Genomic DNA, 13,285 nt, shown 5'->3' with positions numbered 1-13,285 from the left:
ATAAAATGATGGAGACCAGTCAGTTGGCTCACCAAAGCTCTTTAAGAGGCCAAAAACATGAAACAAAATTTCTGTGTAAGAATCAATATATCTTTTGTTCATAAACATAAAAAAGTCCTGTCACTCTTTAGAAATTTGTTAATCCATAGCCTGTGTTTGCTAGACCCAAATAATAACATAATATGTAACTGTCACATACAAGAGCTATTTAAGTATTTGTTATTATTGTGGAAAAATTTTCCAAAAGTAGAACTGTCCCAGCAAGTATATAGTATTACCATTGCAGGTTGGTGGAGGTGCTGACCATCTTCCAGAAGTTGTGCATTCCACATCGTTGTACCCCTCCAGCTTAAAGCCCTTGTTACAAGAGAAGTGGCAGGTGGAGCCAACGTTGAATTTTCCAAGAGTGTCAGAACAATTCAAGCTGCCCTGCTCTGGGGCAAAGAGTTCTGGGCACTTGATGGCTGCAATATCAAATCAAGAGTGTCACAATCTCCAGCTTTACTCAGAAGTTCTGTGTTATTCAAATTTCATTCATTTATATATTTACAAATATTTAGCACCTACTATATTCCAGGTTTTTTGCTAAAAGTAGCATTTCACAACATATAAGACAGGTTCATTACTGCAGAGGGCAGTGGGGGGGATGGTGAGCTTGCAGAGAGGAATATAGGTAGAAGTCACAAAGGCAAAAAAGTTAAGGACTTAAGCAGCCACACTCAAGAAGTCACAATGTCATCCTGTTTTCCCTATACCTATTTTCTACTTCAGGGAGCCCCCCACAATCCCACTATCTTATCTGAATGGGTGCAGTCCAGGGTTTCACTTCCTCCTGCCTGACACTACTTCCTCTCAGATATCCTTCCATCTCCTCAAATTCAACACATCTAAAACTGCAATGATCACCTCCATTTGAATCTCCAGACTGTTTTTTAAATGCCATAGTTCCTAGCACAGGAAAGCTTAAAACCTCCCAGTCAAGTTAGATTAGTTCCTGGGAATTCCCTAAATGGACCTCACATGTTCTTGCTTCTGGTTCTTGGCTCACACTACCCTGAATTTTTTTCCATTGCACTGGATAAAATCTTACCAATGCTCCAGGATCCAACTCAACACACAGCCTCTCTGAAGCCTTTGCTGATCGTTGCCGAACTTGTCTCCTCTGAATGCAACAGCTTTTTGTTTGAACTCATGTGCTGTCATGTCACATGTCATATCTTCCTTCTTCTTCTTCTTCTTCTTTTTTTTTTTTTTGAGACAGAGTCTCACTCTGTTGCCCAGGCTAGAGTGAGTGCCGTGGCGTCAGCCTAGCTCACAGCAACCTCAAACTCCTGGGCTTTAGCGATCCTACTGCCTCAGCCTCCCGAGTAGCTGGGACTACAGGCATGTGCCACCATGCCTGGCTAATTTTTTTCTATATATATTTTTAGTTGGCCAGATAATTTCTATTTTTTAGTAGAGACGGGGTCTCACTGTTGCTCAGGCTGGTCTTGAACTCCTGAGCTCAAACGATCCACCCGCCTTGGCCTCCCAGAGGGCTAGGATTACAGGCGTGAGCCACCACGCCCAGCCCATATCTTCCTTCTTCTACTGAACAGAAAGCTTCTAAAACCCAACAACCCTTAATCTTTGTGTCTCTCATAATTCCCATTTCAGTATCTCAAGAGGTGTGCTCAATAGTCACTTGCCAAGTAGATGAATAAGTGAATTTTTAATTTACTAACCACAATTTCCTCCCCAAATTGTTTTTTTTTTTTTTACAAATTATTGCAATTACATATTTCTTTTAGCCTTATGTCTTTCTCCCCATTAGGTTCTCTGATATAAGGCTATTATTTATCAACAAATATTGGGTCATGAACAAACTGGGAGATTATTGTTTATTTAAATCCAAGGCTATTCTGAAGGTATTATAATACCTTGGTTAGATAAGACTCATTTTGTTTGGTTATTTTGATTTTAAAAAACCTCTTCAAGGTCTTATGTGCTCCCTTGTGAAAAAGTGATGTACTGTATTTGGTTTTTATATGCTGGCTCATGTGATTTTCAGTGGCAGCCTGTTCACTGAAGGACTGTGGATTCTTATTACATGAATCCACTCAAATAGCCAAAGTAACATAATGAATTTCAGTTCAGTATTCTCAAATTGTTGAGTAATTAATAACTCCACATCAGGAAAATTAATTCTATTTACCAAATATCTACTAAACATGTCTATTTGTGTAAGTCCTAGATGTCAAATCATTTGTAAACGTTTCACTAAATACCTTTTTCAGCCTTTCTCAGGATTACATCTTTAAGCCCAAGAATGTTCATAATGTTGGCTGCATGAAAGCAGGAACCTTGTCTGTTCCTTCAACATGGGATCCCAGGGGATAGGGCCTGGCACATAGGGATTCTAAAAATATTTGCTAAATAAATGCATAAATTAATGAGTACAATTTAATTTAGATGCATTCTAATATGTGTTTTTAACTGATTTGAAAAGAAATAAGAGGAGTTCCAAAAAATTCATTGAGGTAAGTATAAATGAGAATTATTACAGCATTAAATCCACTTGGGAGATACTGCTTGGCCAAGGTTACAGATCCAGCCTTTTGTATTTATGACATTCTCTGAACCCTTTCAGGTAAAAATTAACCTATTGACTAGGTTGAAAGGCCTTTAAGTAACTTTAAGGGCTTAACTCTGAATTGTGTAAGGAAGCAGGTTTTCCTGTTTCAGGGCCAGTCTTTGATGAGATACACAGAAGCCTAAGCCAGATCTGGCCTGTGGTGGGCACTCAGGAAGCATGGGACGAGTAAATGTATGGAGTTAGACTGATGCGGTCGGAGCGGAGGGGCTTAGTGCAGATGTAGAAGTAGAGATATACATACCAAGGAATGACCTCTGTGTGTAACTTTAAAAAGTGGTTATTTTTAAGTGTACTCTAAACTCTGGCAAAATAACTGAGTAATGACAAGAAGAATAGAAAACAGATAAGGGTTGCTTTTATTGCATGCTTAGTGCTCTATTTTCACTGACTTCCAGGGCAGTTCTGTCACAGAGGGGTCTTCATTGGTGTTTTTCTGTACTCTATTAAGTAGGTATATACATGATTGCATGCGAATTCATGAACATATTGATTTACGTTATTTTAAGTAAATTTAGTATATTCATCTATGTTTCTTTTTATTATCTCATTTTACTTGAGTTGGATATAGTTTGCTCAATAACTTTCAAGAAAGAAGATATAGTATAAATAATAAATGCAACTGAGTTGCCTATTCTAAACACAAACTTTAAAATTAAACTAAGAACCCTTATGGGGTCAGAGAAATGGTGGGCAAATTAAGGAAAGAAATAGAGATGTCAGCCATGCCAGAGCTTAGAGGGCATGGGTTTGCTAAATTTTAGGACATGGATAAGCAGGAACAAGGCAAAAGTGTGGAGTTGGGGTTGGAACTTGGAACCAGGACTACTTCTCCCACCTCAAGGTGAAGATGGACATAGAAGTTGGGTCCAGCAGCCAGACATGGTCTTCAAAGGGTCAGTGATGGAATGCTAAGTGATTAGGAGATCAGTAGTCTGTATCAGAAAAGAGGCCCAACAGGCAGGGCCAGGAAAGACACAGCAACTGGATACAAGCAATCCAACATGCAGATGGTGTCATGACAGTTGGTGAAGAGCCTCCGAGACTGCATAGGTTCACCGATAGGACTTCGGGCCCTGAAGGGCAAAGGCAGGGAGGATAGTGGAAAATAGAGTTGGCCCTCTGTATCTGTGGGTTCTGCATCCATGAATTTAACCAACCCTGGATGGAAGATATTTGGGGGGCAAAAATCCACAAAGTTCCAAAAAGCAAAACTTAAGTTTGCCATGCACCCAATGCTACATTGAATCCATGTGAATGAAGTGATGTGTATGCATTATATTAGGCATCATAAGTAGTCCAGAGATTATTTAAATTATACAGGAGGATGTGCATAGGTCACATGCAAATACTGCACAATTTCATTGTATAAAGAACTTAACACATCTGCACATTTTGGCACGTGTGTGGGTACTGGAACCAATCCCCTGTGAATACCGAGGGACAACTCTATAAGTAGAGCCCAAGTCCCAGAGGGCCCAGGGAACTGGTGTTCTAACTAAAAGGGAAATATTTGTGGAACAACCCCCCCCCCCAAATGAAATCTTGCATTGCACTCTGCAGAGAGAGCCCGCGAGCTCCACCTGCCACACTGCCCCTGCTTACTTGGTGGCCCCTAAGCTCCTCTGATGTAGCCTAGCACTCTGCAAAACAGTATGCGAAAGTCAAGGTTCTAGGGGCTGTGCTGAGGGTTAAAAATTCATGGACTCAGGCATATGTGAAAAGAAGAGGAATCATTTGCCTAAATCTGGAGAACAAATTTGGAGAATGAGATAGAAACACTGGTATGAAAACCAGAGCTCAAGATCAGGATCAGACAAGGTTGACAACTCTGAGGGCCACAGTGGGCTGAAGCTGCTGTCTATGGTCAGTCAGGGTTGGTTCTCAACACCGGGTGGGGGCTGGGCCTGCAAGGTGGGAGGCAAGTGCTGCCTCCTGTAGAGAAGAGAGGGCTGGAAGGGATCGAGGGGAGACAGGGGCTTCAGAGATTACAGATTTAACAACCATGTTGGTTGCATATATGATTTTAAACTCTGATGAGATTTGTTTAAGGGATTTTTGATTCTTTAGCCTTAAAACAGAACGTGAGAAAATAGAGCTGATAAATGTCAATGGAAGAAATGAATGAGAGCATGATAAATAAATGAATGAACAGTAAAGCACAAGCCCTAATGCTGACCCCCATAAATGTTCTAGATTCCTCAGGTGGCTTGTAGCATATCTTTCTGACGGCAGCAGGTAGCATTTTGTATCTTTTAACCTACAGAATTCTTGGCCAGGGAAGAAACTTCAGGGGTGATCTTGTCCACTCCTCTCCTTTTGGAATTGAGAAAACTGAAGCCTAAGGATGTGAATAAGACTTTCTTAATGGCACAAGTCTCTAGATATTATTCTAGTGCTCGTTCCACAAGAAGGAATAAATAATATTTCAGCTGTTTTTTAGATAACACTAATAGATTTATTCCAACACATTTTCTCATCTAATCACCAGGAACTGCCATTTCTAAAGGTCATTTCAGCAGTAATAGCTGTAACCTGTGCAATGGAAAAGAGTCAACAAGTGATTGCCCCAGGATTTGGAAGCCCTGACACTGGGTGGCAGTGTAATGCAGTGAGAAAAACACTAGCCCTGGTCAGACAAGTCATCTGAATCCTGGCTCTATCCTTCCTAGCTGTGTGACCTTTGCCAGCTACTTATCCTCTCAAAATCTCAGTTTCTTCACCTTTAAAATGGGAATAGTGATAACAACCATCTTAAAGATTGTGTCTGTGCATTGAATGTGATAATGTATAGGAAATAGCTGGTACAACATAAGCAAAAATATTACCTATGATTGCTGGTCTCATCATCACTGACTACTATACTGAACAATAAGCTGGAACAATGGTGACTTTTGAAACTAAACATGAGGTACACTAGGATTAAATCACATCCATCCATGAATAAGCTTAGTCTGAGACTTAGTAGTACTCAGTGAAGGCGACTGTAGGAATGAATGAATGAATGAATGATGAGTGTAGCAGAAAAAGACTCTATAAGAAAGTAAAAGTTCCAGTGACGTTGCTGAGCTTCATCCCTTCCTGATGGTGTGACCTTGGACAAACTACTTAACCTCTCTGAGGCTGTGTTTCTTTCCCACCTATAAAATGGAGGTGACATTGCCTTTCTTCATTATTTCAGAATCATGGTAAACATCAAATGCTATAATGACATGAAAGCACTTCATAAAACTGTGCAATGTTTAATTAAAGTCATTAAAAGACTATTCAGAGAGAGAGAGAAACTTTTGATCTAGATTACCATGCTTTGTGGAGAGTGTGTTGTTTGTTTTAGCTCAGGTACATTTTTATATAAATCCCTGATGATGGTGCTCCACTCTGCAATGTCATCTGAAAAGCCATAAGAAAGGACAGATCCAGGGGCTTACCTTCACACTTTGGTGGGAAGCCTGTCCAGTGTCCAGATGGAGTACAGTCCAATCTTTCTGGTCCAGATAACGAAAATCCCTCATCACAGATGAATTGACATGTGGATTTATAACTGAAATCTCCAAGAGGTTGGATGCAGGTCACTGTCCCATTCTGAGGACTTAGCAAAGGTGGGCAGCTAATGGCTACCGTGAGCATGGCAGAGGAGGAGAGAAGAAATCATTTTAGAGCTCAGCAACCTGAAATCAATGGTGTGTGTGTGACCTCCTTAATACACAAGTGCAGCACTTGGCTAAAAATGATTGTTCAAACTGCATGGTGCTTTATCACCAGTTAAAAGTTATGGGGGTGCAAAATAGTAGCAGCTTACAGTTGACTAATATCCTGACATGATCTCTCACAAACAGCTTCCGAGGTGACTTTAAAAGGAAGCTGGGGTTCTGTTCATAAAGAGAGTGATGCAACTCATTTCAGTTGCCCCTGGAGAGGAGTGGAAGTGATTGCTCCCTTGATATCTTCTTCAGAAACAAGCCTAATGACCTTACCAGAAAACAATGCAAATGCTGATTGGAAACAGAAAAATGAAAACGGAGTAAAATAATTTCTCCCCCTTTCCCTGACTAGGTAGTGGGAACAATGTGGGTGGAAATTCAGGCTCTGTTACTTACTAGCAATGTATCTCAGGACAGCAACCTTCATGAGCCTTGGTTATTTCATCTTCAAAATGGGAAAAAGTATAATCCTTGCCTTGTAAGTTAATTAAATGTGAAAATTAAAGATATAATTAAAACTCATGGACATAAAGTAAGTATATAATGTGATCAGCTGTCTGCAAATGGTGGCTTCCACTTCTTTCCCATAGTCTCATCCTACAGCAGTCAGCCACAAATGACTCTACTTGTTCACTTACCAATAAAAAAGTTAAATTAGGCTTCATAGTTCTTTGCTACAGTTTATACATGTAGAGTTTGAGGTGCTAGGGGACTTGCCTGGGTCGGAGATCATTCTGTGTGACTTTTGGCAAGTTACTTAACCTCTCTGAGCTGCAATATCTTCACCTTTAAAACGGGGAGATAGCAATACATAGCTCCCAGGATTTTTACTCTGATCAAGAGTGAAAACACTCTGTATGCAAATGTTAATAGCTGTCAAGATGTTCCTCTGCAAATTAATCAAACAACAAAGCCCAGATTAAACATGTTGACATTAAAAAGTAAAGACTAAGCAAATACATGGTTTAGGGTATTTCTTCTTCGCTATTTGACCTGGTTGAGCCATGTATGTGGCTTTAGACCAGAGACAGTGGCAGTGTGGCTGTCCATGAGTCATTTTTCAGCCACTGACTTGAATGGCATGAGGTTTTAAGAGCATTTTCTATACCTTTCTCTTCCCTTCATTCCTTCTCCTCTCCAGCTACATTCCCCTCAATCTGATCAACTTGTCCAAAGCCCTCGTTATTTTCTGCCACTTGAAAATTCTTTCTGCATTAAGTGTTTATGTGGGGTGGGAGAGGGAAGCCTGCAAACTGTAAGGACCAACAGGGGAAGCGCTGGGAGTGAGGACCTTGGTGCCATGGAGCCCGTTTCCAGCTCTTTTGTAGCTTTGCCTTCTGACAGCAGGGTGGGTGTGGAGGAGTCGGACACATTAAAAAGGGAAATTGTCTGATAGCACTCTCTCAAAAGTGTTACAACATCTAGTGGGTTGCAAGCCTCGTGGTACCTTCCTGCCCAGCTCACATTTTGGTATTTCACTTGACACCTACCCAGCAACAAGAGGACAAAGTTCAGTCATAGTAAACAACTAAAAGCAGAAGGGAACTGGAAGGTCACAGGAAGCCGTGGTGAGTGGCAACCTCCTTGCTGTGACACACCCACAGGCAGGACAGTATGGAGCAATGAACTGTAATCTGTGCCCTGCATGGCCCAGAGTTGCCTGGACAAGTCCTGATTGCTGTGATAACGGTAATCATGCACTCCAAGTTCTTCCCAAAAGCTGAGTGAACTTTGTAACATACCCAGGCTTCAGTGTAGCCAGGATGAGCCCAGAGGGGGCAAAGTCACAGCACCACCCCGTTTTCCCAGACCCAGCTCTGAAGGTGCACCCAAACGCGATAACACTGGTCATACTCTGACGCCAGGGGATGCACATCAGTTCTTCTGGGTTTGTTCATTCGTTTGTTCATTCATTCATACACTTACTGTTGGCCTAGGTTACCAGTGGGGTGGTGGGTGCATGTGTATGCATGCTTGTGTGTGACCTAAATAGAAAGTGGTTTCCTCTTCATAAAAACATGTATCTGCCTGCTTTCACTTAGGTGTCGAAAGTCTGTACAAAGTGAAGGGCATGGCAAATAATGTAGAAATGTCTAGTATTTTACCCATTTAACTTTGTTATTAAAAGTATATACACATCATAAAATACTAATTGCACAGAGGGGAAAATGGATGGGGAAAACATTGAAAGAATTCATACCAGAATGTTGTTAGTATCTATTTTAGAGTTACAGTATTTAAGAGGATATTTTTTCATTTCTTTATTTTCTTATTTTTCTGTAAATTTTATAAATGAATATTTTTTATTTATTTATTTTTTTGAGACAGAGTCTCACTTTGTTGTCTGCGCTACAATGCAGTGGTGTCATCATAGCTCACAGCAACCTCAAACTCCTGGGCTCAAGCGATCCTACTGCCTCAGCCTCCCGAGTAGCTGGGACTACAGGCATGTGCTACCATGCCCGGCTAATTTTTTCTATATATATATTTTTAGTTGTCCAGATAATTTTTATTTCTATTTTTAGTAGAGACAGGGTCTCGCTCAGGCTAGTCTCGAACTCCTGACCTCGAGCGATCCACCCGCCTTGGCCTCCCAGAGGGCTAGGATTACAGGCGTGAGCCACCGCGCCTGGCCTAAATCTTGCTTTTTAAAGGCAGTATTTCCTATGAATGTAACTAAAGAGTTGGTTGCACTGAGAGACAAAAAGAATGCGAATATAAAAAAAAATACATCTATCCTTCAATTCACAAATATATATGATTAGAACCAGTTCTATATCATACAGGGTGTTACAACATTGACAGAATACACTAGATTTTTATGTCAAGTACAATGCAGATGTAAATGCTTATGCTGAATCTGCACATTTTTTTCTTCTGTAACCTCCAGTTCATAGAGTGGTTTTATCCTCTTTCCATCATTCTCCACTCTATTCTAAGTATATTTCTTCATTATTACACAGATCTTGGAGTATGTTTGCAACTAGATACCTATAAATTCCGTCCCTCTCCCGCATTTCACCATTACGCCCCATGGTTCCTCAGAGTAAAGTGCCATGTCAGCCTTGGGACAACCACCATGAAGCAATTTTTGTCCTTCTGGTCTTCTTTCCAGATACTGTTTTTAGCCAGGTGAGAATAGTTCCCCAGGTTGGTGACAGGAGCCTTCAGGTCCTGGTCCTGATAAGGAGTTAGCAAGGGCCATTCCCTATTGCCAAACATCCTCGCACTGTGTTACTTGCCTAGCCCCTGAAGACATTTACATTTGGGGTCCTTGGGTTACAGGATGAAACAATGAGTGAGAGTATTTATTAATTTTCCAGTCCATTTCAAGATGGACCCTACGCAATTACCACCTTTAAAATACTGCCTATGATTATTTCCAAGATGCTGGACAGAATGGACCCTTACCTTGGCATTCAGGAGGAGCAGCACTCCAGCTTCCAGTAGCCAAGCACCGTAGCACACTTGCACCCACCAGGAGCAAGCCTTCATCACAGGTGAAGCTGCAGACCGACTGGTACCTAAAGGCACCGAAGGGATGGGAGCAGTTCACCTTGGCCTTGTTTGGAGCCGGAAGATCCTGGCACTGCAAAGCTAAGTGGTGAGGAAATAAGGAGTAAAGAAACAGTAATATGCAAGTACTCATTGATTTTGACCCATTGGCCTTTAAGAACAGGTATTCTTAAATTGGGCTTGCTTATCTTGGAAGATTAGAAGGGTCATTTAATTACAATGGCACATGAAAGATTCTATTAGGAAAATGCTAAGCCATTATTGAGCATTTTAGCAATATTTATCAATAATTTTTAAGCTATTATACTTTTGGACCCAAGAATATATGCTAAGTATGCAATCATGATGCAGATAAAAATCAATTCAGGGATTTTTATCAAGACATTATCTGTAAGAACAAAATATTGAAAACAAACATAAATGCCACTAATCTGGGGCTGAAAATAAACTATGGTGGATCCATGAAATAAATATTAAAGGTTACTAAAAATGACATATAGTTCACCTTGGAAAGATATGAGAGGTGTCTCAATGTATAATGTCATTAATACTTGCCTAGAGACAAGAATGGCTCAAGTGATCCCTTATGATTTCCTTTAAGTATATATATCAAAGGGCTCTTCGACACATCCACGATTCATCCCCTTACCTTCACTAGTTCTCATCACCGTGGTGCATGGCTGTATATTCCTCCATGGCTTTTTTTGTTTTAATTTCAATTTTTTTATTATGGTAAATATTTATGGCATAACATTTACCATGTAACCAATATTAAGTATGCAGTTCAATGGTATTAATGTTAAGTACATGTTGTTGTGCAACCATCACCTCTATCCATCTCCAAAACCCTTTTCATTATCTCAAACTGAAACTCCGTACCCATTAAAACATAATTCCCCTTTCTCCCCTCCCCAAGCCCCTGGCAACTACCATTCTGCTTTCTGTCTCCATGATTTTGACTACTCTAAGTTTTTCATATAAGTGGAATCATACAGTTTGTTCTTTTGTTACTGGCTTATTTCACTTAGCACAATGTTCTCGAGGTTCACCCACATTTGTAAGATATGTCAGAATTTCCCTCCTTTTTAAGGCTGGATAATATTCCATTGTAAGTGTATGCCATATTTTGCTTATCCAGTCATTCATTGATGGAAACGTTCATTGCTTCCACATTTTAACTATTGTGAATAATGCTGCTACAAACATAGGTGCACAAATGTCTCTTCTAGACTCTGCTTTCAAACCACTATCTCATTTTAAAATCAGGGTATATTTGGACCCAGGGGAATCACATAAATTGCCCAGGGCTTTCAGTAAACAAAAACACAAAATGTCAAAATTGCACTTCTGGAACGTGACTTCTGTGTGAGGTACCCCTTGTAAAAATATAATCCTAATGATTCCCTGTGCCTTAGTTTTGTAAGAGCAAAATATTGAAAACCTGAAATATTAAAAGAGGATAATTTTGTCAAATCACACCAAAGACATATGATTTATAAGGTAATATTATCATCATCAGTATTTTCCCTATAAAGCTCATGGGAGTTTTGTAGTAGCTTTCACAACTACTAGTGAGCAGGTAGACAAGGCAGATAATAGTACCCCCATTTTACAGAAGACATTGAGCCCCAGAGAGTCCACAAGCTTACTGACAGGAAATGACAGGGCCAGACTCAACACCTTGTCCACTATTCTTCCCGTCCCACGCTATTCCTCATGCACATGCCTTCTGCCTGCCACACCCCCTTCATGCCACCACACCCATTACGTGTCGCTCAATGCACCCCTCACCTTGACTACACTGTAATGCACATGTTGTGTATTCATCCCTAGTGCCAGGCCCACAGGGGCCAGCACACAGTAGGTTCTTCGTGAATGTCTGATGAATAAATACATGACAGGGCTCAGTGAAGACACCGATGTCTTTGATTAGCAGAGACACCCAGAAGAACATTTCAACTGTCACCGTACCTTGACAGACGGGGGCTGGCGCTGTCCACCATCCCACGTCAGTGCATTGAAGGACATCAGCCCCTCTCAGCGTGAAACCCTCAGAGCAACGGAAGCTGCAGTTGGTGTTGTGCTGGAATGCTCTTGATGATGGGGAGCAATCCATGCTTCCATGGGTGGGCCTCTCCAGTGGCTCACAAGAAATGGCTGAGCAGAAAAATGATCTTCTAAAACCGAGTCATGGAAGGACCCAGTTCTTTCTCAGAAAAACCTCCCAGGGATGCTACATTTTTCCTACCCACATTGTCAGGATGTTCAGAACCCCAAATCTTTCATTTTCCAAAGGGAAACTGCCTGGAACACCTTCCCATGACCCTCTTTGCCTGGCTCACTCTCACCTGCCCTTCAGGTCTCAGCTTAGACTTCACTTTCCTTGGGAAGCCCTCTCTTCCCGTCCCAGCTCGGGGGTAGGAGCACCACCAATGTGCTCCCACAGCCCCTGTTCTTGTGTTGTTCATACACGACTGTAATTCTTCCTCACTACACCATAGTCTCCCCGAGGCTGTGATCAGTCACTCGGAGTTGTATTCCCAAGCCAAGCACAGTGTTTCCCACATCATTGGTGGTCATTAAATATTTACTGACATTATCTGTGAAATTGAATCTGGAAAGAGTAGATACAGGGAAAGGCTGGACTTGTAGGGCAAAAGCTGTACTAGCATAGCTTATTGTTGACACTACTACCTGGCCCTATAAAATGATCCGAAAAGGGCTTTGTCTCTGGAGCACAGGATGTCATCCTGATTAGGCTTCAATTGCCAAGTGAGTGCAGCCCGGGTGAGTTCCTGAGCACAATTAAGCCCTGAGTGACCTCAGTTCTGATAAAGATTGGTTTCCTCATGCTCTTCCTTGATAAACTGTTTCATCTCCAGGCTATTCCTGGGGTTTTGCAGAGTATACAGACCACCCTTTCACTCTGGGCTTTGACCTCTGGTTTTTACAGAATCAGGGCATTTAAGAAGAAAATACCCTCTGGTGCTTCTTTCTTACATCACAGATGAGAAAAGTGAAGTTCAGAAATGTTAAGTGACCTCCCTAAAGTCTCATAGCTAGGCAGTGGAGAGCTGGGCTTGTAATCTAGGTCTGGTCTGGGAATTCACTAACTCGCCTTTAATTTCCTATTCTCTCATGACCCCTCTCTGCCTTACAAGTTGAGGGTGTGAGACAATTGCACAGAATTCAGTTTTGTGGTGTTATGTAATTGCCTAGGATTTCATGACACATTTTTTTGATGCAGTGTTCCTTTGCTCCTTTGTCAAAGGCTGCCACCAAAGACTACGGGGGAATCACTCTCTTTAGCCACTGCTCTGACTCCCTCTCAAGTATAGGCATTGTTCCACAGCTTGGATAAGGGGGAAACAACAAAGAAGCAGAAACTAAGGTTGAGCAAGAGCCCAGCTCTATGCTAGGTACTTTAAACATGCTG

General features: G+C 41.3%; 1 protein-coding gene across 3 annotated transcripts in view; it reads right to left on the bottom strand.

The window, feature by feature from the left end:
- Window positions 1-13,285, bottom strand: part of LOC123635330 (selectin P) — a 37,704-nt gene that overhangs the window by 7,942 nt on the left and 16,477 nt on the right. For all 3 annotated transcript variants that reach the window (XM_045547411.1, XM_045547410.1, XM_045547412.1), the window contains exons 7-10: window positions 11,821-12,006; window positions 9,745-9,930; window positions 6,061-6,246; window positions 279-464 (exon numbers count right to left, since the gene is read on the bottom strand). In XM_045547411.1, coding sequence (XP_045403367.1) covers window positions 279-464; window positions 6,061-6,246; window positions 9,745-9,930; window positions 11,821-12,006 — 744 coding nt within the window. The remainder of the gene's footprint in view (window positions 1-278; window positions 465-6,060; window positions 6,247-9,744; window positions 9,931-11,820; window positions 12,007-13,285) is intronic.

Source organism: Lemur catta, chromosome 3 (assembly GCF_020740605.2).
Source record: "Lemur catta isolate mLemCat1 chromosome 3, mLemCat1.pri, whole genome shotgun sequence".
NCBI classification, from domain to species: domain Eukaryota; kingdom Metazoa; phylum Chordata; class Mammalia; order Primates; family Lemuridae; genus Lemur; species Lemur catta.
Note: the sequence above shows the minus strand (reverse complement) of the source record. Positions and strands in the feature narration are given on the sequence as shown.